The following is a 25,739-nucleotide window of genomic DNA, read 5'->3' on the forward strand; positions in this document are numbered from 1 at the left end:
TAGTTATATTCTTGTACATAGGTGAGGTATTATAGTAGTTATATTCTTGTATATAGGGGGCAGTATTATAGTAGTTATATTCTTGCACATAGGGGCAGTATTATAGTAGTTATATTCTTGTACATGGGAGCAGTATTATAGGTATTATAGTAGTTATATTCTTGTACATAGGAGCAGTATTCTAGTAGTTATATTCCTATACATAGGGGCAGTATTATAGTAGTTATATTCCTATGCATAGGGGCAGTATTATAGTAGTTATATTCTTGTACATAGGGGCAGTATTATAGTAGTTATATCCTTGTACATAGAAGCAGTATTATAGTAGTTATATTCTTGTACATAGGAGGCAGTATTATAGTAGTTATATTCTTGTACATAGGAGGCAGTATTATAGTAGTTATATTCTTGTACATAGGAGCAGTATTATAGTAGTTAAATTCTTGTGTATAGGGGGCAGTATTATAGTAGTTATATTCTTGTACACCGGGGCAGTATTATAGGAGGTATATTCTTCAACGGCAGTTTTGACCCTTTAATTGTTATTTTGATTCCCTGTTAGTGCCAATGAAGTAGTATGATGTTTGTGTTGCATCTGGGGTCATTTACCCCCCCCCCCCACTTTGCTGTTTTTGTGTGTCCTTTGGTTGCGTTAACAGCCAGTTTCATACTGAAGACCAGGGCCGGACTGGGACTAAAATTCAGCCCTGGCATTTGAAGTCACACAGGCCCACTTGTCGCATGGTGACTGTATAATATCTTTGTACACTTGTAGGCTACAAGAAGTGAGGGGAGTGTAACACGACTATATAACATATAATTACAGCTGTATCCAGCATTACAGCTCAGCCCCCATAGACTATAATACAACACAGCCCCCATAGACTATAATACAGCACAGCCCCCATAGAATGTAATACAGCACAGCCCCCATAGAATGTAATACAGCACAGCCCCCATAGAATGTAATACAGCACAGCCCCCATAGAATGTAATGCAGCCAGCCCCATAGAATGTAATACAGCACAGCCCCCATAGAATGTAATACAGCACAGCCCCCATAGAATGTAATGCAGCAAGCCCCATAGAATGTAATACAGAACAGCCCCATAGAATTTAATGCAACACAGTCCCCATAGAATGTAATGCAGCACAGCCCCCATAGAATTAATACAGCACAGCCCCCATAGAATGTAATACAGCACAGCCCCCATAGAATGTAATACAGCACAGCCCCCATAGAATGTAATACAGCACAGCCCCCATAGAATGTAATGCAGCCAGCCCCATAGAATGTAATACAGAACAGCCCCATAGAATTTAATGCAGCACAGTCCCCATAGAATGTAATGCAGCACAGCCCCCATAGAATGTAATGCAGCCAGCCCCATAGAATGTAATGCAGCACAGCCCCCATAGAATGTAATGCAGGCAGGCAGCCCCCATAGAATGTAATGCAGGCAGGCAGCCCCCATAGAATGTAATGCAGGCAGGCAGCCCCCCATAGAATGTAATGCAGGCAGGCAGCCCCCCATAGAATGTAATGCAGGCAGGCAGCCCCCCATAGAATGTAATGCAGGCAGGCAGCCCCCCATAGAATGTAATGCAGGCAGGCAGACCCCATAGAATGTAATGCAGGCAGGCAGCCCCCATAGAATGTAATGCAGGCAGGCAGCCCCCATAGAAAGTAATGCAGGCAGGCAGCCCCCATAGAAAGTAATGCAGGCAGGCAGCCCCCATAGAATGTAATGCAGGCAGGCAGCCCCCATAGAATGTAATGCAGGCAGGCAGCCCCCATAGAATGTAATGCAGGCAGGCAGCCCCCATAGAAAGTAATGCAGGCAGGCAACCCCCATAGAAAGTAATGCAGACAGGCAGCCCCTATAGAAAGTAATGCAGGCAGGCAGCCCCCATAGAATGTAATGCAGGCAGGCAGCCCCCATAGAAAGTAATGCAGGCAGGCAGCCCCCCCCAATAGCTCCACAATCCAGTCATCACTCATTGATAAAAAAAAAAAAACACTCTACTCACCTCTCTTCTCGTGTCCCGCGCTGCTCTGGCTCTGGTCTCACTCTCAGCAGTCGCAGTCTGCCCGCCCGGTCACACAGTAGGTGCGCGATGATATGACGTCATCGCGCACCCGCAGTGTCAGCGGCAGGCAGAGCGGGGAATGATGGGAGAGGAAGCGTCTGTAGACGCTCTCTCCTCCATCATTGCATTCAACTGTACCGGCGTCTATGACGCCGGTATAGTTGAATGCGGGGCCGGGAGTGTGCCGCGACAGCGTGGGGAGTGTGCCGACAGCGGCACATTCGAGCGGCCCACTACTGCCATCGGCCCTTCTGGCATTTGCCAGAACTGCCCTATGGCCAGTCCGGCCCTGCTGAAGACCCTTCACTGCCATCTTTATACCTCTATGAAGCCCTTCATGCGGCTGCTCTTCATAGGAGTGGGTTAATTTCCCTTTTGAAGTATGGCAGAATATAGTACAAGCCTTCACAGATTGAAGTCTTCTGTAGAGAGTAAGAAAAAACAACAACAAATAAATGAAAAGTAGTTTCAAATGTTTTTAAATCTATCAAAATACTGAATTTATGTATCAGAAAAGAAGAGAAAAAATGACAGCGCAAAAATGATAATAGTCTCCTGTGTGAAAGGACTGATTGAGTTCTGATCCTTCAGTTGATGAGGACATTTCTCACTGAGGTGGATTATATGAGGCCAGTGAGCGAATGTCTGCAGCGGTCATGTGTGGACGGAATGTGACCACTACCATGAAGTAAAGTTAGACCAGTTGAAAACCTTGTAACTGGAATAATCTGTTCTTCATATCAACCTTGTTAACTCTTCATCTTCCAGTGCCGCTTTATTTTCGAGGAGACATGCATGATGAGGGTTGTAGTCTCAGAAGAACTTGCTTTCGCTGCCTGAAGAAACAGAAGTCAATCGTCTGAGGATGAAATTTTCATCTTCCACATGAAAGTCTTTATATTCCCGAGTAGCTAATTGAAATAAAGTGCCGCCGTTTATTGGGCGCCGCTGCCAAGAAAACATTTCATCTCCATCGCCATCATCATGGACCATGACTCAACGCGCTTCGAGATGCCATTAATTTTTATGTGGTAAACACCATTAGATGAGGAGCGGGATGGTGCTGTGCATGTGAGTCATCCGTAAACTCCAGTAAGGAGGTGCGAGTCCACTGGAGGCGCCGCTTCTCATGGACAGATAAGCCCAGAGGAGCGGAGCCTCCACTGAGCGTGTCCAATCACATGGAGGCCGGAGGCTGCGAAGTGGCTGGAGAGAAGCTAATGACTTGAGCAGGCGGAGAAGGCGCCACGTTCTGCCCATAATGAAATCCTTACTTCTACCTGGATGTCACCGTCGGCTGCAAGGAGAAGAGAGAGGGAAGCATGAGAGAAGAAAGAGGGAGCTCGGTCCGGATGTAGCTAGGTGGTTGTATATCAGTCAGGTAGTAGAAAAGAAAAGCGCACGGAGAACCACCGCTGCCGCAGAATAGTAATGACATTATTTGTATTTTGGCTCTATCGCGCGTTAGTTTTTGGTTACATCCTGACAGGATTTCCTGCTTATGGTCATTTTTTTTATTACATGCTGGCTGTTCTGATTTAATTACTATTCTGTGGTGGTGCTGCACTTTGGCTCACCATTGTATATCTTTGATTCTTTCCTGCATTTTTTAAAATTGTTTTATATATTATGCAGTATATTTCTCAATAAAGTATCCCCTTTTTTGATCTGGTTCTTCGTGCACTTGTCTAATATGTTCCTCTTATCTGTCTTGCGTTGAGCTATTTATGAGTTAAGGTCCTGGTTCTTTTTGTGATATAATAAATAATTGTCACTTTCACCTTTGTGGCCATATGACAAGTGCCTGAGGGGTTAACATTAGTCTCTCATCAGTCACATAGTGCAGCTAGCCAGTGTCCAGTGTGGCTGTAAAATTTACCTTCCAGCACTTTTTTTTTGGCCATTACTGAGGTCCACAGACAAAGCCGCCAGGGCACATGTCCTACAAGTGTGTTGTGCACGGCTTCTGTGCATTCTAATTAATATTTTTTCACTAGCTAAATGTGAAGCAGCCTGCTGTATCCCACCTTGTTATTTAGTGCTGTGGTCACATGAAACTGTCTGCAGACCCAAGGCACATTAAATATATTTATATATATATTATTCAGTTGCAAAGTTAGACAACCCGCCGTATCCCACTTTGTCATTTTGTTGGGTTGAAATTAAGCTGTAGAGGCCTGATCCAGAGGCCACAAAAAATTCTTCTGCAGTACGGATGTTGCGCATATCATGTTTATGGTGTGGGCACAGATTAAGGACCTCTGCACCCTTCTGTACAGTTTCAAAATGTCTACTAAGATGGTCACCGCTGACGACGCCATCATCAGCATCACTATTCCGGTCATTTATATGCTGGAGCAGACTTTGAATAGCCTGCGGGAGGAGATGGTGGTCCCAGAGGAAGAGGAGGAAGCAGAGGAGGATGAGGAAGGGATAACATTGTCTCTAAGTTCCACACTGTCGTCGCACAGGTGGGTGCAAAGGGAGGGTGGATTACTGCGATCTCGGCGGGCTCGTTATAACAGACAAACTTATCGAAGGTGCAAGATCTGAGGTACAAATGGATGAGGAAGAGGTGATGGGCGAGCAACTGTCAGATGAAGAGGATAATCCTCCCCTCGCTGTTGTTTGGGGTTGGCAGGAGAGGACGGAGGAAACGAGCCTCATTGTTACCCAGCCACTGGCACAGCATGGGCTTGGACCTCATGGAAGAGCTTGACATATGAGTGCCTTCTTGCTGCACTATCTGTAACATGATCCCTGTATAGTTATGATTAGGAATACTGCTGACCACTGGGTTGCCACTCTGTTAGATCCACATTATAAAACCAAATATTGCCAGATGCTTCCCACCCTGGAAAGGGACCGACGAATGCTGGATTATCGAAACACGCTTTATACAACCGTAAGAGAGCTTTTCCCCATGACAGCAGTGAAGCACACAGTTCGCATCGCAGCTCTAGACATCCAACCTCTGGCACGTCAATTTGTCGACGCCAAAACATTAGCAGCAGCAGTGGTGGAAGTGGAAGAAGCAATTTCTGTGAGTTCTTTGCCACTTTTTTTTAGACCAACTTGTACACCAGCACAACAGAGTCCAAGTCTTACACGTGGTGAACGAATGGAAAGGACAGTGCAGGATTATCTAGAATTGAATATCAATACCATCGGGGAGGGTTTGGACCCTTTCGCATTTTGGTCTTCCAAAATTGATGAGTGGCCTGAGCTCGCCTCACACGCCTTGGAGGTTTTATCATGCCCGGCAGCCAGTGTTCTCTCAGAACGTGTCGTCAACGCTGCTGGTTGTGTCCTGATGGATAAGCGCAGCCAGCTGTCCCCTGAAAGTGTAGACCGCCTAACTTTCATCGAGATGAACAAGTCATGGATTTCCAAGGACTTTTGCACCCCAATCGCAGACTGTACAGACTTGGTGATATTGCATTTTTTAGTGTGATGCATTAATGTCACATAACTGCATTCTGTGATATCTTTAGTGTAGCTTCTGTTGCTTCTGCTGATGTTAACACAAATTTGTGGAAATGTGAACAGTCATGGTTGCTCCACATCTGCTGGGTTGGCTGTAGTGGAAGACGTCTCAGTCCCAATTATACTATTTCTATTCTCGTGACAGTTATTCCACTTCGATGGTGTCAGGCCCTCATTTCTTTACATGTGAACACTCCTGGTTGGTCTCCATCTGCTGGATTGGGTGTAGTGGAAGACCTGTCGGCCCCTATTATACTATTTCTACTGTGGTGAAATTGATGCCACTTGTTGGTGTCTGCCAGTAATTTTTGTAAAAGTGAACATTCTTGGTTGGGTCTCCTTCATGTTTCCTTTAGCAGTAGGCCTCTGAGACCGTCAGGCCTCCACTTCCTTGGACTCAACTACCCGTGTTACTGTCCTTAAATGTTTCAGACAATGGTAGTCCAGAAAACTGATATCTGTGGCACCTGAGTGTGGCTGAGCATGGAAGCCGGTAGAGGTGTTGCATGTGGTATCAGGGCTCCCAGCACAGGAGGTCTACACCGATCCCCCACCCACCTCGTCTTACTATGACGTTCATTGGAAAGCTGTAACTGCTGTCCCAGACCCCGATACCTCATGCCTGGCTGATTGCTGCAGTGCCATGCTACAATCTGTACTGTGGGTGAATTGAGGCCACTTTCCTGGTGTCTGCCCTCATTTGATGAGTTTTGGCAGCATTTGGGGCTGTTATAAGGCGTTGTGCATGCGTTTGTTTCTGCCTCCCATTGAGGTGAATGGCTTTCGGCTATGTTCAGAGAATATTTGACTAATTAATTGGTGAATATTGCAAATTCAGCGAACATTGAAATATGCGCTAATCTCTAGTTACCACATATCAGATCGCCCATAGATAAGCTGAAGAGAGAAAATAAAGGATAGTGGCACCGAAGTACATCATCAAAGCTGTAACCACAAACACTATATCACTAATTAAATTTAAGATTATCTGCATGAAAAGTTATAAATACATTGCTGATCCTGAGTTACATCCTGTATTATACTCCAGAGCTGCACTTACTATTCTGCTGGTGCAGTCAGTGTACATAGATTATATTACTGATCCTGAGTTACATCCTGTATTATACTCCAGAGCTGCACTCCCTATTCTGCTGGTGCAGTCACTGTGTACATACATTGCATTACTGACAGTGAGTTACATCCTGTATTATACCCCAGATCCGCACTCACTATTCTGCTGGTGCAGTCACTGTGTACATATATTACATTACTGACCCTGAGTTACATCCTGTATTATACCCCAGAGCTGCACTCACTATTCTGCTGGTGCAGTCACTGTGTACATACATTACATTACTGACCCTGAGTTACATCTTGTATTATACCCCGGAGCTGCACTCACTATTCTGCTGGTGCAGTCACTGTGCACATACATTACATTACTGATCCTGAGTTACATCATGTATTATACTCCAGAGCTGCACTCACTATTCTGCTGATGCAGTCACTGTGTACATACATTACATTACTGATCCTGAGTTACATCCTGTATTATACTCCAGAGCTGCACTCAATATTCTGCTGGTGCAGTCACTGTGTACATATATTACATTACTGATCCTGAGTTACATCCTGTATTATACTCCAGAGCTACACTCACTATTCTGCTGGTGCAGTCACTGTGTACATACATTACTTTGTACATACATTACATTACTGGTCCTGAGTTACATCCTGTATTATACCCCACATCTGCACTCACTATTCTGGTACAGTCACTGTGTATATACATTACATTATTGATCCTGAGTTACATCCTGTATTATACTCCAGAGCTGCGTTCACTATTCTGCTGTGGAGTCACTGTGTACATACATTACATTACTGATCCTGAGTTATATCCTGTAGATCTTTTATTATAAAAATGAAAAACATAACAACAATAATAGCAGAAAACATAACAAAAATATTAGCCAGAAAATAATCAGTATACTGAACACCGGTCCAGCCGCTCATTCTCTCCTCTCACACATATTATACAGTATATACAGAATAATAACTACTTTGACCTTCAGGTCCGGTCACCAAACAAAATAATAATAACAAATAAAATAAACAATGGCAAACAAAGACTATATACATGAACTTTTTTTTTTTAGTTTTAAATAAAATAACTACAAATTAAACAAATATATACAATACTACAAGCTATCCTCCATTCTCAACCCCCCGCACTGACCTGAGAGCTGGTCCTGCGTCTCATGCCTCAGTCAATGTCCAACGTCCATAGGCCAGATCAGGCAGTGCCAGTTTTTCCCCCAAACAACCCAGTGTCCCATAGTCCCACAAGATAATCCCACCTCCCCCCCTTTCCCACCACCCAACCTAACACCTACACCCAATTCTATATCCCTATATACAATATATACAATATATACAGCAGCACACACCACAATAATTACAAAACACGACGCCCAAGTTCGGCGCCTGCAGCCCTACATCACTGTATAATCAAACAAAACAAAATTCTACAGTGTCAGCAGCAGCCCACCACCAGGAAAGGAGATGACCAGACTAGGGCACACTAAAAGAAAAGCCCCTCCAGAGGAGCGCAGCCCTCCGTGCGCCCAGTCTCCCATACTCCAGAGAGCGCACCTTCACCAGGTCACCGAGTATGGTCCTAAACACATCGTCCACTGGGAGGATTTTTCGTTGCGTCGATACTAAGCACCGTGCGTTCCACGTGTGATACCTAACCACTGCGCTAACTAGAAATAAGGTGCAGCGGTCCCGACCACCCAGGTCTTCGAATGCTCCATAGGCCCATTCCGCATAGGAGAGACCGGCCAGCCGAGACCAGCCAATGAAGGCGCCCACCCTGTTGCATACCTCTGTGTTGAAGGGACAATGAAGCAGGAAGTGGTCCATGCTTTCCAGCAAGGTACCACAATGCTCCCGAGGACAATTCCTGTCCTCAGAGCTCCTACACTTCAGATTGTCCCTCACACACAGTTTCCCATGGAAGCAGCGCCAAGCCAAGTCCCAAAACTTCGAGGGGATCCTGATAGAATTCAAAAGATGCAAATGTAGCGCCCCCACTGCCGCAGGGCCGAGGGGTACCCAGTACCGGGCCTCTGAGTCTCTGTTCTGGGGTTGTCACGGTGGCTAGACCCGGTCCGTGACCCTGCTGAGGGGCGTACAATGAAGGTGGAGGGAATAGTGATGATGTTATGGTGCGGTGCAGTGCCGGTCGCAGTAAATCACAAGGACACAGGGGTGCAGTCTCTTTACCTCTTTACTGAAGATCTCAAGTCCTCAATCCGGAATACGGTTAACCAGGCTGCGCAAGTCCGGCCGGTCCGATGGCACCTCCAGAATTTCCTTTGCAGGTGGAAATCAGTATCTACCTGCTAGCGCTTGTGTGTTGTGGTCCTCCCCTGCTGTGCTTACGGGATAGTACCCCACAACTGTTGTGTCTGTTTCTCGTGTTCCCTCACAACTCGTTCGGATGATGTTCTTCTCCTCCGTCCCTCCCTGATGGTTTGGTTAGGACGGCACCCGTATAACGAGTAGGCTTGGAGCTCTTCCGGGACCCTAGAGTCGCCCCTCTCCTAGTGTGCCCCCCATGTCTTCATAGGTGATGTATGTGAGACAGCCCGCCTGTAGCTGACTGTCCTGCCGTTGGTTTGAAGTATGGCTTGGAACTCTATACTTCCTCGGTGTTCCGGCGACCGGTAAATTACGCCTCAGTAGGATGTTGCCTCGGTCTTACAGCACGACTCCTACTGGAATTTCTCCTCTTGCTTTGATCTCGTTTCTCACTCAGCACAATAAATCTCGCTTCTTATCCTTTCTTAGGGCACCGCTGCTATACTGAGCAGGCACGGTCCCGTAACGTTCTTGCTCGTAGCCAGGCCTCTGTCAGGATCCCACCCCTGACAGGGACCCTACCGAATCTTCCCCCACAACACCCTCTGCCACAAGGTGTTGTCTGGTTCCAACCCAGTCAGCTTTCTCTCTAACTTCCCGCCTAACCCCCAGTTTTACCAGACTGTGAGGAGTGGCCTAATGAATAGCACCCTTAGCTCCCCCTGGAGGCCAGACTGTGAAATGTATTGGTGTATGTGATACCTGGTCAGATGAACTCCTTCAGTGCCATCAGACGTACCGTAGCCCCCCATAGTGGCGGAGCCACAGTACTGCAACGACCAGGACTCTGGGGCGCTGCACAAACCCACCCCAAGATCCCGACTTGGGCAGTCCCTGAGCACCAGAGGCCTCTGGAAATGGGTCAACAGAACCCTATTGTCAAGGAGTTTCCTTGGCAGAGTCCTGATCTCCCACATTCCCAGACCCCACGACGAATTACCTTCAGAACCAAGGTAGCGTAAGCCGGAAGATGTCCATGCGGTGTGCAAAGATCCTTCACTTGCCCTCCTGTCTCCCATTCCTGGAAGAAAGGCTGAAACCATCCCCTACAGGAGAATACCCACGGAGGAGCCCTCTCTTTCCAGAGGTTTGCAATATTGATCTTAATGAAGGTATCCACAAGGAATACCCCAGGGTTGACCATACCCAACCCTCCTAGTCTCCTCGTACGGTAAGTAACCTCCCTCTTGACCAGGTTCAGTCTATTCCCCCATAACAGTTGGAAGAACAAACTGTAGACCCGAGTCCAGAGAGATTCCGGCAAGATGCACACACTGCCTAGATAAATCAGTAAAGGGAGCAGGTAAGTTTTGATCAGGTTTACCCTTTCCCTTAGAGTCAAAGACCAACCCTTTCATTGGTTCACCTTCTGAGTGGCGATCTCTAGCCTGCTGTCCCAATTTTGTTTGGGGTAATCCCCCTGGCCAAATTCGATCCCAAGGACTTTTGCAGAGACTTTGGTTCCTGGTAGAGTGTCCGGGAGATCAAAACCAGGATCTCCTCCTCCCAGCCAGAGACTATCACACTTATCCCGGTTGATCTTGGACCCGGATGCCTCCGAGTAGCGATCTACCTCTGACATCAGCCACCCTGCCTCCTCGTGAGAGGAAACAAACACGGTGACATCATCGGCGTACGCCACCACCCTCAGAGTGGCCTCCGGTGCTGCCTGGTCCATCCCGATCCCGGTCAATGGTCCACGCTCCATCCTCCTAAGAAGAGGGTCAATCGCAAACACGTACAGCAGCAGGCTCAAGGGACAACCCTGGCGAACACCGGACCCAACCTCAAAAGAGCTGCCAATCCAACCATTCACAAGCGGGAAACTCTCTGCCCCACTGTACAAGGTCTTAAGCCAATCAACAACCCCCCCCGGCATGCCATATCTCAGAAGGATGGACCAGAGGTACTCGTGATTAACCCGATCAAACGCTTTTGGCTGGTCCAGTGACAGCATGTACCTCTTCCAGTGACCAGCCCTACCCTGCTCCACTGCCTCTCGGACACAGAGCACAGCACTAAATGTGCTGCGGCCTGGAACAGAGCAATGCTGGGCCTTCGAAAGGGGTCGGGGTGCAAATTTCACCAGCCGATTAAACAGCACCTTTGCAAGAACCTTCCTGTCTGCATTAAGAAGCGCTATGGGATGCCAATTCTCAATGCAAGATGGGTCCTTACCCTTTGACAAGATGATCAGAGCAGACCTCCTCATTGACTTCGGCAGAGTGCCCGAGGAAAGACACTCATTGAATACCTCAGTCAAGAGGGGAACCAAAACGTCCTTAAAGGTCTTATAGAATTCAGATGTTAAGCCATCTGGACCAGGCAATTTTTTTTTTTTTTGGGCAAGCCCTTCAATCGCCAACTGAACTTCCTCTTCCCTGATCATTTCTGTCAAAACGTCAAGAGAGGGGTCTACCCCTGGTTCGGGGACGGCTTCAGCCAGGAAAGCCGACATCTCATCCCAATCAAGATCCCTCTTCCCCAAGAGGTGCGAGTAGAAGGATCTGACGACCTCCAGGATCCCTGATCTGGATCGCCTCAGGGACCCTGCAATGTCGACCAGTCCTGTAACTACTTTACTATTCACTGACATCTTGCAGTTTCTGTAAGGGTCGGGCGAGCGGTACTTACCGTAATCCCTCTCAAAAACCAAAGATGCGTGTCTATCGTACTGACACCTCATAAGCAAATATTTCACTCTGGAGATCTCCTCAGGGCTACCTCCAGTTGAGACAAGATGCTCGAGTTTCCTCCTCAGACCCTGACACAGGCGGTACCTGCTCAGACTCCTGAGGCTCGAGAGCTGGCGGAAGAATCTCGCCACCCTTTCCTTGAACATCTCCCTCAACTCTGACTTACTACTACAAAGATCCAGTAAGGGTACCTGGCTCTGAAGAAAATCCTCAAAGGACTGTCTTATCTCCGCTTCTTCCAAGAGAGACAAATTGAGCCTCCAAAAGCCTCTTCCCATTCGGAGGGTCTCTGTAACATTCAGAGAAAACAAAATTAAACAGTGGTCGGAGAACTCCACCTCAACAACAGACACTGCTGAAGAGACAGCTTCCTCCTTTAAATAAAACCTATCTATTCTGGACCTACAGTTACCTCTATGATAGGTGAACCCCTCATGGCCTGGGGTGTGCCGAATGTGGACTTCTACCAGGCAAGCTTCACTAGCTATATTACGGGCGACGCTATCATAAGTCAGCTTGTCTCTGGAACCTTCTCTATCTCGGGGCCTCGTGACAGCATTGAAGTCCCCTCCAAAGACAACCTGCCGACTTGTAAAAAGGTAGGGCTTGATCCTCATAAATAGACACTTCCGGTCCCACTTAGATTGGGGACCATAGATGTTGATGAGCCGGAGCTCTTGTCCCTTCATGAGGACATCTAAGATCAGGCACCTCCCCATTTCTAACTCAATAACCCATCGGCACTCGGACCGCCACTCCGCTATACAGCTCGGCCGCAAGAGACCAATAGGAGGGCCCGAGTCTCCACTCCCTCTTAGCTTTAAACACATCTGCCATGTTTCGCAGCCTGGTCTCTTGCAAAAAGAAAATGTCAGCTTCAACCCGGCTGAAAAAATCAAAGGCCGCAAATCTAGCTGTATTTGACTTTATGCTGGCGACATTAATGGACGCCAGTGTCAACGGAGTGGGTTCCCCCATCATTGGTGATTGAGTTAGATGGCTTTCTTTTTCCCACTCCCTTTATCCTCTGCCTCAGAGGAGGAATCCTTCCCCCTCTTTAATGACAATGAGGTATCCATTCCCACTTGTTTTTTATTTTTATCGTCCTCGTCTGGGCCAGTCCCTCCCTCCAAGGATCTTACATTCCCAGAAGAAGGAGACCCGGCGGCCCCTGTGAGCCCCGCCGAAGCCAGAACCTCACCCTCAGCTTCCTCCTCAGAGGAAGAGATGTTTTCAAGGGCTTGGAATCGGTTAGAAAGACCAACCAGAGGGGAGTCAGTTTTTCCTTCATTAGGTACCTTGGTCAGAGCGGGAAAATATTTTTTATCTCCCTTCTTTCTCTTCTTTTTGGTGCTGAGCTTACGCTTGTCCTCTAGCCACTGCCTATTATCCTCATCCATACTTTCATAATGGGAGGACTCTGAGGCAGTGGCACTTTCCTCCCTGTGGATCCTCCTGACCTCCTCATCCAAGTTGTCATCCCTCAGCAGCAAGACTGGCGTCCAGAACAGGGGCCGGCCCAGTAGCCCGAGGCTCGCCCAACTCCCTATCCTGTCTGTGCTTGTCTAGACGCCTTAGCTGGGCAGGCGTCTTTTTATTGCTTTTCTTCCTTGGCCCCTCAGCTCCCTCACCCCTGCTAGTCCCTTCCCCAGCAGAATCAGCCTCACAGCTTTCTCCCACCAGGGTCATGACTGCATTAGCGAAGGAGTGAGGAGAATGGCTGAATGGGTGACCTAACTCACCACACAGGTGGCACCTAATCTCCACACAAGATGCAGCCAGATGGCCGATATCCTCACACAATGCACACTTCTGCACAGTGCAGTTTGCGCTGAAGTGTGTGGGGTCACCGCACTTGTGACAGAGCTTCGGTTGCCCCTGGTAGAAGACCAGGATACGATCCCTACCCAGGAATGCAGATGATGGTATGTGGGCAACCGTACCACCTGAACGCTTAAGTTTTACCATAAACATCCAGGCCCCTGACCAGATACCAAACTCATCACGGTTTTTCTTTGGCATTTCTACCACCTCTCCATACCGGCCAAGCCACGTCATGATGTCATAACAAGAAAGTGACTCGTTACAAGTCATCACGGTCACTTTCTTGACTTGGTTTTGGCGAGACACCACCTGAACGGCAAAGTCTCGCCAGCCAGGCTCATTTTTTGCCAACTCATAGTTCCACCAGAAGAGCTCAAGCCCCTCCGGCCGAACAAAGCTGACATCAAACTCAGGTGTGGAATAGGGATGTATCAAGGCATAGATGTCAATCGCCCTGAAGCCCATCTTCAGCAGGAGCTCCAGAACTTTAGACCTTGGAGGACACGCATCACTGCCCCTCCACCGAAGACGGACCACATTCCTACGCACACTACCCGGCCCAGCTGTTGGGAGGGACCACACTGTATCCCCCCTCTTTGCTCTCGGAAGGCCCTGAGGCCATGCCTCTCTATCCAGAAGGATAGATCAACCTCTCGAGCCTCTACCATTAGTGATCTCTCTCCCTTCTTTAGAACCTCCAGGAGACGCCGTTGCAACATGCCGTCCCCAGAGCCCGGAGACGAGGAGGATGCCCTATTTCCCCCGGAGGTGACAGCGGCAAAACTCCTGACAGGTGCTGCCACCACCGGGGGGGGGGGGGGGGCAACCGGACCAGTGACCACATCCACACCAACAGCATCACTATTACCCACCTCCATAACCCTCTCACCCTCTACCAAACCAGCAACCACGCCACTAGTCAAAGAGTTTTCCTCATCCATACCCACCACCACATTCACTCCTGCTGGACCAGTGACAACAGGGGGTGACATTTTGACCTCCACATCATCAGGCACAAGGGGCTGAGTCACCTCCACAGAACTGGAGGCGACCTCACCCCTGGTCTTACGTGTGCCCTCCGCATCATCAGATGATATTTTCCGCTGCTTTACTGTTGATACCAGGTGCCGCTGATCTTTCGCCGCTGTGGGGCGCTGCTGATCCTTTATATCAGCATCTTGTTGACCAGCGGTGCCAACACAGAACAGGACTTTAGTGGGAGGACCGGAACTCCCAGCCCCAGCAACCCCCTCACACTGCCGCCGCTTCTCAACTAAGTGATCAGCGGCAACAGCATTCAGGGGCACCGAGGCTACAGGAGCTGCCCCTGACACCGGGCCGCTCCCCCCTCCCACTGAGGAGCGCACCACAGTATCGTGGCCTGAGCTTTTGCCTGCCGCCGGGCCACCCTCACTGTCCAGCCTCTCGGCTGATGCACCTGCTGCTACGTCCCCGCTACTACAAGCAGATACGGAGCTCTGCGCCTCACTACATTGCTTTGTAATCTCCCCACGCCTTTGCACCGGATCCACAGCAGAACCCAGGCTGGGCTGGGCAACGGGGCTCATACAGCGAGCTGACCCTGCAGCCGACTCAGGGGGTACAGGGAGGGGGGCATATACATAGCTTACTGCTTCCTGCAGCTTAGGTTTGATCCTCTTTACTTTTTTCTTCTGGCCCCCAGGTGCCTCCTCTGGTAAATCATCACCAAGATGGAAGTTCTGAAGGCACACTGGGGACTCCAGGAGCTTGATCTTTGCCATTAGCGCCCCTCCCTGGCCATTGTCACTGTCCTCCCCAGAGCCAGCAGAACTGCGACGAGATGTCATTGTCGCCTGTCCAGCAGGGAGCTCGCTGCACGTGGCCTGTGAGTGACAAAGCAGGCTGCCAGGTGGGGCTTCCTGCTGGTCATCCTCCTTCTCATCATCATCATCATCATCCACCTGGCTCCCAGGCTGCAGCCCCATCTGCCTTTGCTCTCTGTTATCAGCCATTTCTCTGAATTGGTCTTCATTTTGCAATTTTTCTTTAAATGGTCCACTTTTTTCTTGAATAAATGCTTTTCTTACCTCCAGGTCATTAATTTCAAGCTTCAGCCTCTTTAATTCTGCCTGATATTGCGTCTTCCTGGGTCTGGAGGCGCCTGCAGCTTTTGCGCTTGTGCAGCGCAGCTCCTCCCGGAGCCTCCTCAGGGTCTTACTAGCCTCTTCATGCTCACGGAGGAGGCTCATGACCCGGGAGGCATAGGTGGACACAGACTACCGGGGTCTCTGCAGCGCCCAACCCTCCTCAGTGAGGTTGGCCTCACCTCCATGAGCACTCAGCTTTCCTCCGGAAGGGCCGCCATCTTGCACGCTAGCAGGCTTCTCCTCCATGTTAGAAGCCTTGCAGCTTCTCTCGGTCTCTGCAGACCTGGGGGGAGTAGGAGCCACATTGCTGCGACTCCTGGTGGAGCGTCTCACCCCCGATTCCTCTGATGTGCGGGCTGGTTGCTGGCTCCTTCTGCCCCCCCCGCCAGCCTGGTCCGGGAAGCAGAAGCCTGGGGCTTGGCTCCTTCACTCATCCCAGGAAACTCACTCCCTCCCTGGGTAAGAGAGAGAGCAGGTCCCCGGGTGGAGAGGTGGTGGTTCTCTGGGGCTCAGGAGCACACAGAAGGATCAGCAGTGACCGCACCCACAATTAGCACAATGAGCAGCAGCTGAGCAAAGCTGCACCCACTATCCTGCTGGTGCAGTCACTGTGCACATACATTACATTACTGACCCTGAGTTACATCCTGTATTATACAACCACTTTCAATCCAGTATTGGTTGCTTGGCATTAGTGCACAAAAAGATAAGCGATAATAGTCTGTATGTGGCATTGTTCACACAAGCAATGCATCTGGTCTACAGCCTATTACTAACGCACATACAGGCGGGCTGCCCAGTGCTACAAAATGCATGCTGTGTGAAGAGAGGCCTACAGTTTACAGAGATTGGTATTTTTTGCACCTGTGTTGTTGCCATCATTAATCGGCTCTGATGCGCCCTTGTGGTGCATTTGTTTGGAGGCTTCAGCAGGTAACCATCTCTGCTTTTTTCTCTGTGATTTTTTTCAATTTTCTGGAGGATTTTTAAGTCCTCTTTGTGCGTCTGTGAGCTTTTACTCAATGTTTAGCGTTAGGACCGGCAAAAATGTAAGGACCCTTGATGTGGGTTGCCGGCTTACGTATTGAGGCCCCAACATAAACTAATACCTTAAATACATTGATATGTGGTTTTTTTTGCACTTTATCTTGCAGGGCGCAGTCGGACCAAGATGGCTCTGTAAACTGTAGGCCTCTATTCACACAGCATGCATTTTGTAGCACTGGGCAGCCCGCCTGTATGTGCGTTAGTAATAGGCTGTAGACCAGATGCTCTGCATTGCTTGTGTGAACAATGCCACATACAGACTATTATCGCTTATCTTTTTGTGCACTAATGCCAAACAACCAATACTGGATTGAAAGTGGTTGTTTCATCGGTATTTTTTGCACCTGTGTTGTTGCCATCATTAATCGGGTCCGATGCACCCTGCTAGTGCATTTGTTTGGAGGCTTCAGTAGGTAACCATCTCTGCTTTTTTCTCTGTGATTTTTTTCAATTTTCTGGAGGATTTTTAAGTCCTCTTTGTGCGTCTGTGAGCTTTTACTCAATCCTGTATTATACCCCAGAGCTGCACCCACTATCCTGCTGGTGGAGTCACTGTGTACATACATTACATTACTGATCCTGAGTTACATCCTGTATTATACCCCAGAGCTGCACTCACTATTCTGCTGGTGCAGTCACTGTGTACATACATTACATTACTGATCCTGAGTTACCTCCTGTATTATACTCCAGAGCTGCACTCACTATTCTGCTGGTGCAGTCACTGTGTACATACTTTACATTACTGATCCTGAGTTACATCCTGTATTATAATCCAGAGCTGCACTCACTATTCTGCTGGTGCAGTTACTGTGTACATACATTACATTACTGATCCTGAGTTATATCCTGTATTATACTCCACAGCTGCACTCACTATTCTGCTGGTGCAGTGTACATACATTACATTACTGATCCTGAGTTATATCCTGTATTATACTCCAGAGCTGCACTGACTATTCTGCTGGTGCAGTCACTGTGTACATACGTTACATTACTGATCCTGAGTTACCTCCTGTATTATACTCCAGAGCTGCACTCACTATTCTGCTGGTGCAGTCACTGTGTACATACATTACATTGCTGATCCTGCGTTACATCCTGTATTATACCCCAGAGCTGCACTCACTATTCTGCTGGTGCAGTCACTGTGTACATACATTACATTACGGATCCTGAGTTACCTCCTGTATTATACTCCAGAGCTGCACTCACTATTCTGCTGGTGCAGTCACTGTGTACATACAATACTGATCCTGAGTTTTATCCTGTATTATACCCCAGAGCTGCACTCACTATTCTGCTGGTGCAGTCACTGTGTACATACACTACATTACTGATCCTGAGTTACCTCCTGTATTATACTCCAGAGCTGCACTCACTATTCTGCTGGTGCAGTCACTGTGTACATACAATACTGATCCTGAGATATATCCTGTATTATACTCCAGAGCTGCACTCACTATTCTGCTGGTGAGGTCACTGTGTACATACATTACATTACGTATTCTTTACAAACTCCCTGATTGCTGCTCATTTTTCTCCTTCTCGGCACAGACTTCGCTTCCTTTATGCTCCGGTCTCTGGGTTTTTGGGAGTTTGCACCTTTTTACCTTCTTATAGATGATTTCTGCCTCCTTCAGAGCTTAGGCTACTTTCACACTAGCGTCGGACGACGCACGACGAATTGCGTCGTTGCGACGTACCGACGCAAGCAGTGAAAGCGCCGCACAACTGAGGCAGCGGATGCTGTTTTTCAACGCATCCGCTGCCCCATTGTGATGTGCGGGGAGGCGGTGGCGGAGTTCCGGCCCCGCATGCGCGGTCAGAAAAGACGGTCTCGACGCACCAAAAAACGTTACATGTAACGACGCAACCGTCGCACGACAGTACTGACGTGTGGCAATGCGTCGCAATGCGTCGCTAATGCAAGTCTATGGAGAAAAAACGCATCCTGCAAGCACTTTTGCAGGATGCGTTTTTTCTACAAAACGACGCATAGCGATGTGCAGTGCACGACGCTAGTGTGAGAGTAGCCTTAGAGAAAGTAACAGTCGTGATCTCTGCAGCTTCTGATTTACGCCGAGTTATGGAAACTCTGACTAGACACAACCTCCTCCATCTTGGGCACCGATAAATCAGTCACAGGATTTCATGCTTCCTCTGTATTCCGCAAACTCGGGTTCTTTCATTTTTAACTTTGACATTGAAGAAAAGAAAGAGCCATAAATTTCTATTTAATGGCGATGACGACTTGTGTGATTTACAGAGCGCACGACCACAAGGATTCCGGACACTCAGACGCTTCTAGAAAAACACCACGAGGAATATTGATTTATTGAAGATACAAAAATAACAGCGTGATGTCTCCTGGGTGAAATTCAGAAAAGTATCAAATGTATCGAGTGGTTACTGGCAATACACAATATAGGAATATTAGGTGACAACTTACAAAATCACATGTACAAGAATAAGAAAGATCAACGGTACGTCTTGTGTCCTCAGCACAGCACCTCGGGCGTACTTAAAGGGGAACTCAAAAATGTTATCTCTGCAGTGAGACCCCTGAATATTGTAAAGGCACAGTTTCCCCCACATGTTACAGTATAGTTATGACAGTGACTGTTATCTCTATGACATCTTTTTTCCAACTATAATTAGTTGTCAGGGTTTGGTTTCCTAATTGGTCCCATTCATTATACAGTGCCTTGAAAAAGTATTCATACCCAGTGAACTTTTTGCACTCTTTAGCGTTAAGTCCACAAATGTAAATATATTTTAATAGGATTTTATTTGATGCCAACACTGGTATTTGTAAAGTGTAAAGCAAATGACACATGGTTTTCTAAATAATCTAAAAATCTAACTCTGAAAATTGTGATGTGTATTTGTATTCAGCTCCCGTGCTCGCTGTGTCCCTTAAATGGCATGTGAATGTAGGGCCTCTGGTCAGATGAGACCGAAGGAGAACTTTTCGGTTAAATGCTAAATATTATGTGTGGCAGAAAAATAACACTACAGATCAGCCTGAAAACAGCATCCCCACCATCACACATAGTGGTGGCAGCATCCTGCTGTGGGGAGGCTCTTCTTCAGCAGGGGCAGGGAAGCTGGTTAGAGTTGATGGGAATATGGATGCAGCTAAATGCAGCTTAAAAGGAAAACTTGTTAGAGGCAGCAGAAGACTAGAAACTGGGGCTTAGGTTCATCCTCCAGTGGGACAACGACCCTCAACATCCTGCCTGAGCTACAATGGAAGGTTTAGATCTGAGCATATTCCTGTGTGTGAACAGCGCAGACACCGTCCAGACTCAAATCCAGAGAATCTGTGACAAGGAGTGAAAATTACTGATCACATGCGTCTCTAATGTCACTGAGCGAGAGCGCGTGTGCAAAGAGGAAGGGGCAAAATGTCACCTCTAGATGTGCAAAGCTGGAGAAACAGACCCCAAATGACTGCAGAGAAAGGTGGGAGAGACAGACCCCAAAAGACTGCAGAGAAAGGTGGAGAGACAGACCCCAAAAGACTGCAGAGAAAAGTGGAGAGACAGACCCCAAAAGACTGCAGAGAAAGGTGGAGAGACAGACCCCAAAAGACTTCAGAGAAAGGTGGAGAGCCAGACCCCAAAAGACTACAGAGAAAGGTGGGAGAGACAGACCCCACAAGACTGCGGAGAAAAGTGGGAGAGACAGACCCCAAAAGACTGCAGAGAAAGGTGGAGAGACAGACCCCAAAAGACTGCAGAGAAAGGAGGGAGAGACAGACCCCAAAAGACTGCAGAGAAAGGAGGGAGAGACAGACCCCAAAAGACTGCAGAGAAAGGAGGGAGAGACAGACCCCAAAAGACTTCAGAGAAAGCTGGAGAGACAGACCCCAAAAGACTTCAGAGCAAGGTGGAGAGACAGACCCCAAAAGACTGCAGGGAAAGGTGGAGAGACAGACCCCAAAAGACTGCAGAGAAAGGAGGGAGAGACAGACCCCAAAAGACTTCAGAGAAAGCTGGAGAGACAGACCCCAAAAGACTGCAGAGAAAGGAGGGAGAGACAAACCCCAAAAGACTGCAGGGAAAGGTGGAGAGACAGACCCCAAAAGACTTCAGAGAAAGGTGGAGAGACAGACCCCAAAAGACTGCAGAGAAAGGTGAGAGAGAAAGACCCCAAAAGACTGCAGAGAAAGGTGGAGAGACAGACCCCAAAAGACTGCAGAGAAAGGTGGAGAGACAGATCCCAAAAGACTGGTGAGAAAGGTGGAGAGACAGACCCCAAAAGACTGCAGAGAAAGGTGGAGAGACAGACCCCAAAAGACTGAAGAGAAAAGAGGAGAGACAGACCCCAAAAGACTGCAGAGAAAGGTGGAGAGACAGACCCCAAAAGACTGCAGAGAAAGGTGGAGAGAGAGACCCCAAAAGACTGCAGAGAAAGGTGGAGAGACAGACCTCAAAAGACTGCAGCACTAATGGCAGGGAAAGGTGGTCCTACAAAGTACTGACTCAGGGGGGCTGAATACAAATGCACCTCACAATTGTCAGATATATATTTTCAACCTCGTATCATTTCCTTTACACATCACAGATACTTGTTACTTTGTTTCGTCTCACAGAAAGTCCCCATAAAGTATATGTAAGTTTCTGAGTGTAGAGAGAGAAAATGTGGGAAAGCTCACGGGGCGTCAATACTTTTTGAAGGCGCTGTATTCACACTGGATATGAAATATTACAGTTAACACCTATACTGAAAAAAGATCGCAGTGTACAGGTACTAAACAGTGTTACATACTGTAGCTGATGGGAGTTGTAGTTCTGAGGCAAACAAGAGTCCACAATGACAGTTCTTACTTCACATCACATGAATACAGAGAATATAGAGCTCACGGCTTGTCATTTACACCCGGCCCAGCATACGGGCAACCCACCAATTACAGGGCATGATAATCCGGCAGATCACTCGCCCTGAGCCGTAACAGTAGGGATAGGGGTAGTAGCCGAGCAGGGGCTCACACACTCGCCGGCAATATCGCTGTCCGCGGCGGCAGTGATGACAGCAGAAGCCTCGATGATCCCACATCGGATGGAACTCAAGACCAACTTCTCTCTAAAAAGGGAAAAACAGAAAATCAAATTGTTTATTTCAGCTAACTTCTGAGCCAGCCCCAAGAAGAAACCTTTACCAAATTCCTGTACATAGGGGCAGTATTATAGTAGTTATATTCTTGTACATAGGAGCAGTATTATAGTAGTTATATTCTTGTACATAGGAGCAGTATTATAGTAGTTATATTCTTGTACATAGGGGGCAGTATTATAGCAGTTATATTCTTGTACATAGGGGGCAGTATTATAGCAGTTATATTCTTGTACATAGGAGCAGTATTATAGTAGTTATATTCTTGTACATAGGGGGCAGTATTATAGTAGTTATATTCTTGTACATAGGGGGCAGTATTATAGTAGTTATATTCTTGTACATAGGAGCAGTATTATAGTAGTTATATTCTTGTACATAGGGGGCAGTATTATAGTAGTTGTATTCTTGTACATAGGAACAGTATTATAGTAGTTATATTCTTGTACATAGGAGCAGTATTATAGTAGTTGTTTTCTTGTACATAGGAGCAGTATAATAGTAGTTATATTCTTGTACATAGGGGCAGTATTATAGTAGTTATATTCTTGTACATAGGAGCAGTATTATAGTAGTTATATTCTTGTACATAGCAGCAGTATTATAGTAGTTGTATTCTTGTATATAGGAGCAGTATAATAGTAGTTATATTCTTGTACATAGGAACAGTATTATAGTAGTTATATTCTTGTACATAGGAGCAGTATTATAGTAGTTATATTCTTATACATAGGGGCAGTACTATAGTAGTTATATTCTTGTACGTACGGGTAGCATTATAGTAGTTATGTTCTTGTACATAGGGGCAGTATTATAGTAGTTATATTCTTGTACATAGGGGCAGTATTATAGTAGTTATATTCTTGTATATAGGAGCAGTATGATAGTAGTTATATTCTTGTACATAGGAGCAGTATTATAGTAGTTATATTCTTGTACATAGGAGCAGTATTATAGTAGTTATATTCTTGTACATAGGAGCTGTATTATAGTAGTTATATTCTTATACATAGGAGCAGTATTATAGTAGTTATATTTTTGTACATAAGGGTAGCATTATAGTAGTTATATTCTTGTACATAGGAGCAGTATTATAGTAGTTATATTCTTATACATAGGGGCAGTATTCTACTAGTTATATTCTTGTACGTAAGGGTAGCAATATAGTAGTTATATTCTTGTACATAGGAGCAGTATTATAGTAGTTATATTCTTGTACATAGGAGCTGTATTATAGTAGTTATATTCTTGTACATAGGAGCAGTATTAGAGTAGTTATATTCTTATACATAGGGGCAGTATTATAGTTGTTATATTCTTGTACATAGGGAGCAGTATTATAGTAGTTATATTCTTGTACATAGGGAGCAGTATTATAGTAGTTATATTCTTGTACATAGGAGCAATATTATAGTAGTTATATTCTTGTACATAGGGGGCAGTATTATAGTAGTTATATTCTTATACATAGGAGCAGTATTATAGTAGTGATATTCTTGTACATAGGAGCAGTATTATAGTAGTTATATTCTTATACATAGGGGCAGTATTATAGTAGATATATTCTTGTACATAGGAGCAGTATTATAGTAGTTATATTCTTATACATAGGAGCAGTATTATAGTAGTGATATTCTTGTACATAGGAGCAGTATTATAGTAGTGATATTCTTGTACATAGGAGCAGTATTATAGTAGTTATATTCTTATACATAGGAGCAGTATTATAGTAGTGATATTCTTGTACATAGGAGCAGTATTATAGTAGTTATATTCTTATACATAGGAGCAGTATTATAGTAGTGATATTCTTGTACATAGGAGCAGTAATATAGTAGTTATATTCTTATACATAGGGGCAGTATTATAGTAGTTATATTCTTGTACGTAAGGGTAGCATGATAGTAGTTATGTTCTTGTACATAGGGAGCAGTATTATAGTAGTTATATTCTTATGGGGCAGTACTTTGGTGCAGTTGATTGCTGGAGTAATATATTAATTACAGTGTAATATTACATTCTTTGTTAGATTAGTCCCTATATATTATCACAAAGTATCTGTAAAGTAAAGTGTAGTTAGTATAAGGTGTCTTTCTGGAATTTTACAGACTTTTCACAGTGGCCACTTTTTTCGTGTGACATTGTCTGTGATGAATTCCCCTTGATTCCACGGTGTAATGTCGGTGCTAGCGCTGCTCCTGTTTGGTGTGTGGATAGGATGTAATGTGGGTCAGGACCATTGTGGGAATTCTCTGCCTTCTAGCGGGTCCTGAGATCGTTAACCTTCCTGGCCGTACAGTAAGCGCCATCTGTGCTGGTCGGAGGCTCGGCCCATTTATCATAACCGACATAATATATGTAATGTATCCGAGCCGTAATGAATTGTCTGGGAATAATCTTTCCCCACCGACGCTTTCATTTTTATCGGAATTAGTTTTTTCGCATGAAATCTCTGGATCTCTGATTGCTGTGAACGGCAGAGACAATTATTTAAATAAAAATGATTGATACTGGAAGTTGTTAATGTGACGTTTTATGCCTTCAGGTACAGTTACAATCGTCTCAGTAAAATCTCTCATTTGCATGTATAATTGGCAGCTCATTAATGCCTCATTAGAAACGCAGAGAGCCAAAGCCAAGAACAGAAGACGGGACAGCGGGACGGCGCAAAGCGTGCGGAGACGGCGGAGAGTCGGCCTTGGTGCTGCGGCTTCTGAGCATTGAATAAACCAACAGCACGTGGTTCTCACCCCATAAATAAGAGTCAGCCGATGACACGAGGCTCCTCCAAAAGCCTCCGCGCCCCACAGTGTCACAGACCGCAGGGAGTATGACCCAGGGGTACTGAAGTATCTAAGCCTATCATGTGTGATACTCTCTGCTGGACCATGTATCTAAGCTTATCATGTGTGATACTGTCTGCTGGACCATGTATCTAAGCCTACCATGTGTGATACTCTCTGCTGGACCATGTATCTAAGCCTACCATGTGTGATACTGTCTGCTGGACCATGTATCTAAGCTTATCATGTGTGATACTGTCTGCTGGACCATGTATCTAAGCCTATCATGTGTGATACTGTCAGCTGGACCATGTATCTAAGCCTATCATGTGTGATACTGTCAGCTGGACCATGTATCTAAGCTTATCATGTGTGATACTGTCTGCTGGACCATGTATCTAAGCTTATCATGTGTGATACTGTCTGCTGGACCATGTATCTAAGCCTATCATGTGTGATACTGTCAGCTGGACCATGTATCTAAGCCTATCATGTGTGATACTGTCAGCTGGACCATGTATCTAAGCTTATCCTGTGTGATACTGTCTGCTGGACCATGTATCTAAGCTTATCATGTGTGATACTGTCTGCTGGACCATGTATCTAAGCTTATCCTGTGTGATACTGTCTGCTGGACCATGTATCTAAGCTTATCATGTGTGATACTGTCTGCTGGACCATATATCTAAGCTTATCATGTGTGATACTGTCAGCTGGACCATATATCTAAGCCTATCATGTGTGATACTGGGGTGTAGATTCACCCTCCAGCAGGAGGACAACCCTCAGCATCCTGCCATAGCCACAATGAAGGGTTTATAGCTGAGCACATTCCTGTGTGTGATCGGCGCAGTCACCGTTTAGACCCGAATCCCAGAGAATTTGTGACAAGACGGGAAAATTACTGATCACTGACGTCTCCATCCAATGTCACTGAGCGAGGGGCAAAGAAGAAGGGGCAGAAAAACAGCAAAATCTAATATTTTTTACGGCTGAGGCTATAAATGTGTCAGAGGTGATGTGTAGAAGTGATGTGAGGATCTGTCTGCAGGAGAGGTGACAGTAATAGATGAGTGGGGTCTGCACCTGCCCCCTCTGGTGAACAGTGCTCAATGTGCTCCATGCACCACCTA

The 25,739-nt window shown here is 46.4% G+C and overlaps 1 protein-coding gene across 1 annotated transcript in view; it reads right to left on the bottom strand.

The window, feature by feature from the left end:
- Positions 1–19,007: 19,007 nt before the first annotated feature.
- The window catches only part of TNMD (tenomodulin), a 127,458-nt gene continuing 120,726 nt past the window's right edge, over positions 19,008–25,739 (bottom strand). Inside the window, exon 7 of the mRNA XM_077286515.1 lies at positions 19,008–21,793. Coding sequence (XP_077142630.1) covers positions 21,584–21,793 — 210 coding nt within the window. The 3' untranslated portion in view covers positions 19,008–21,583. The remainder of the gene's footprint in view (positions 21,794–25,739) is intronic.

Source organism: Ranitomeya variabilis, chromosome 2 (assembly GCF_051348905.1).
Source record: "Ranitomeya variabilis isolate aRanVar5 chromosome 2, aRanVar5.hap1, whole genome shotgun sequence".
NCBI lineage: Eukaryota > Metazoa > Chordata > Amphibia > Anura > Dendrobatidae > Ranitomeya > Ranitomeya variabilis.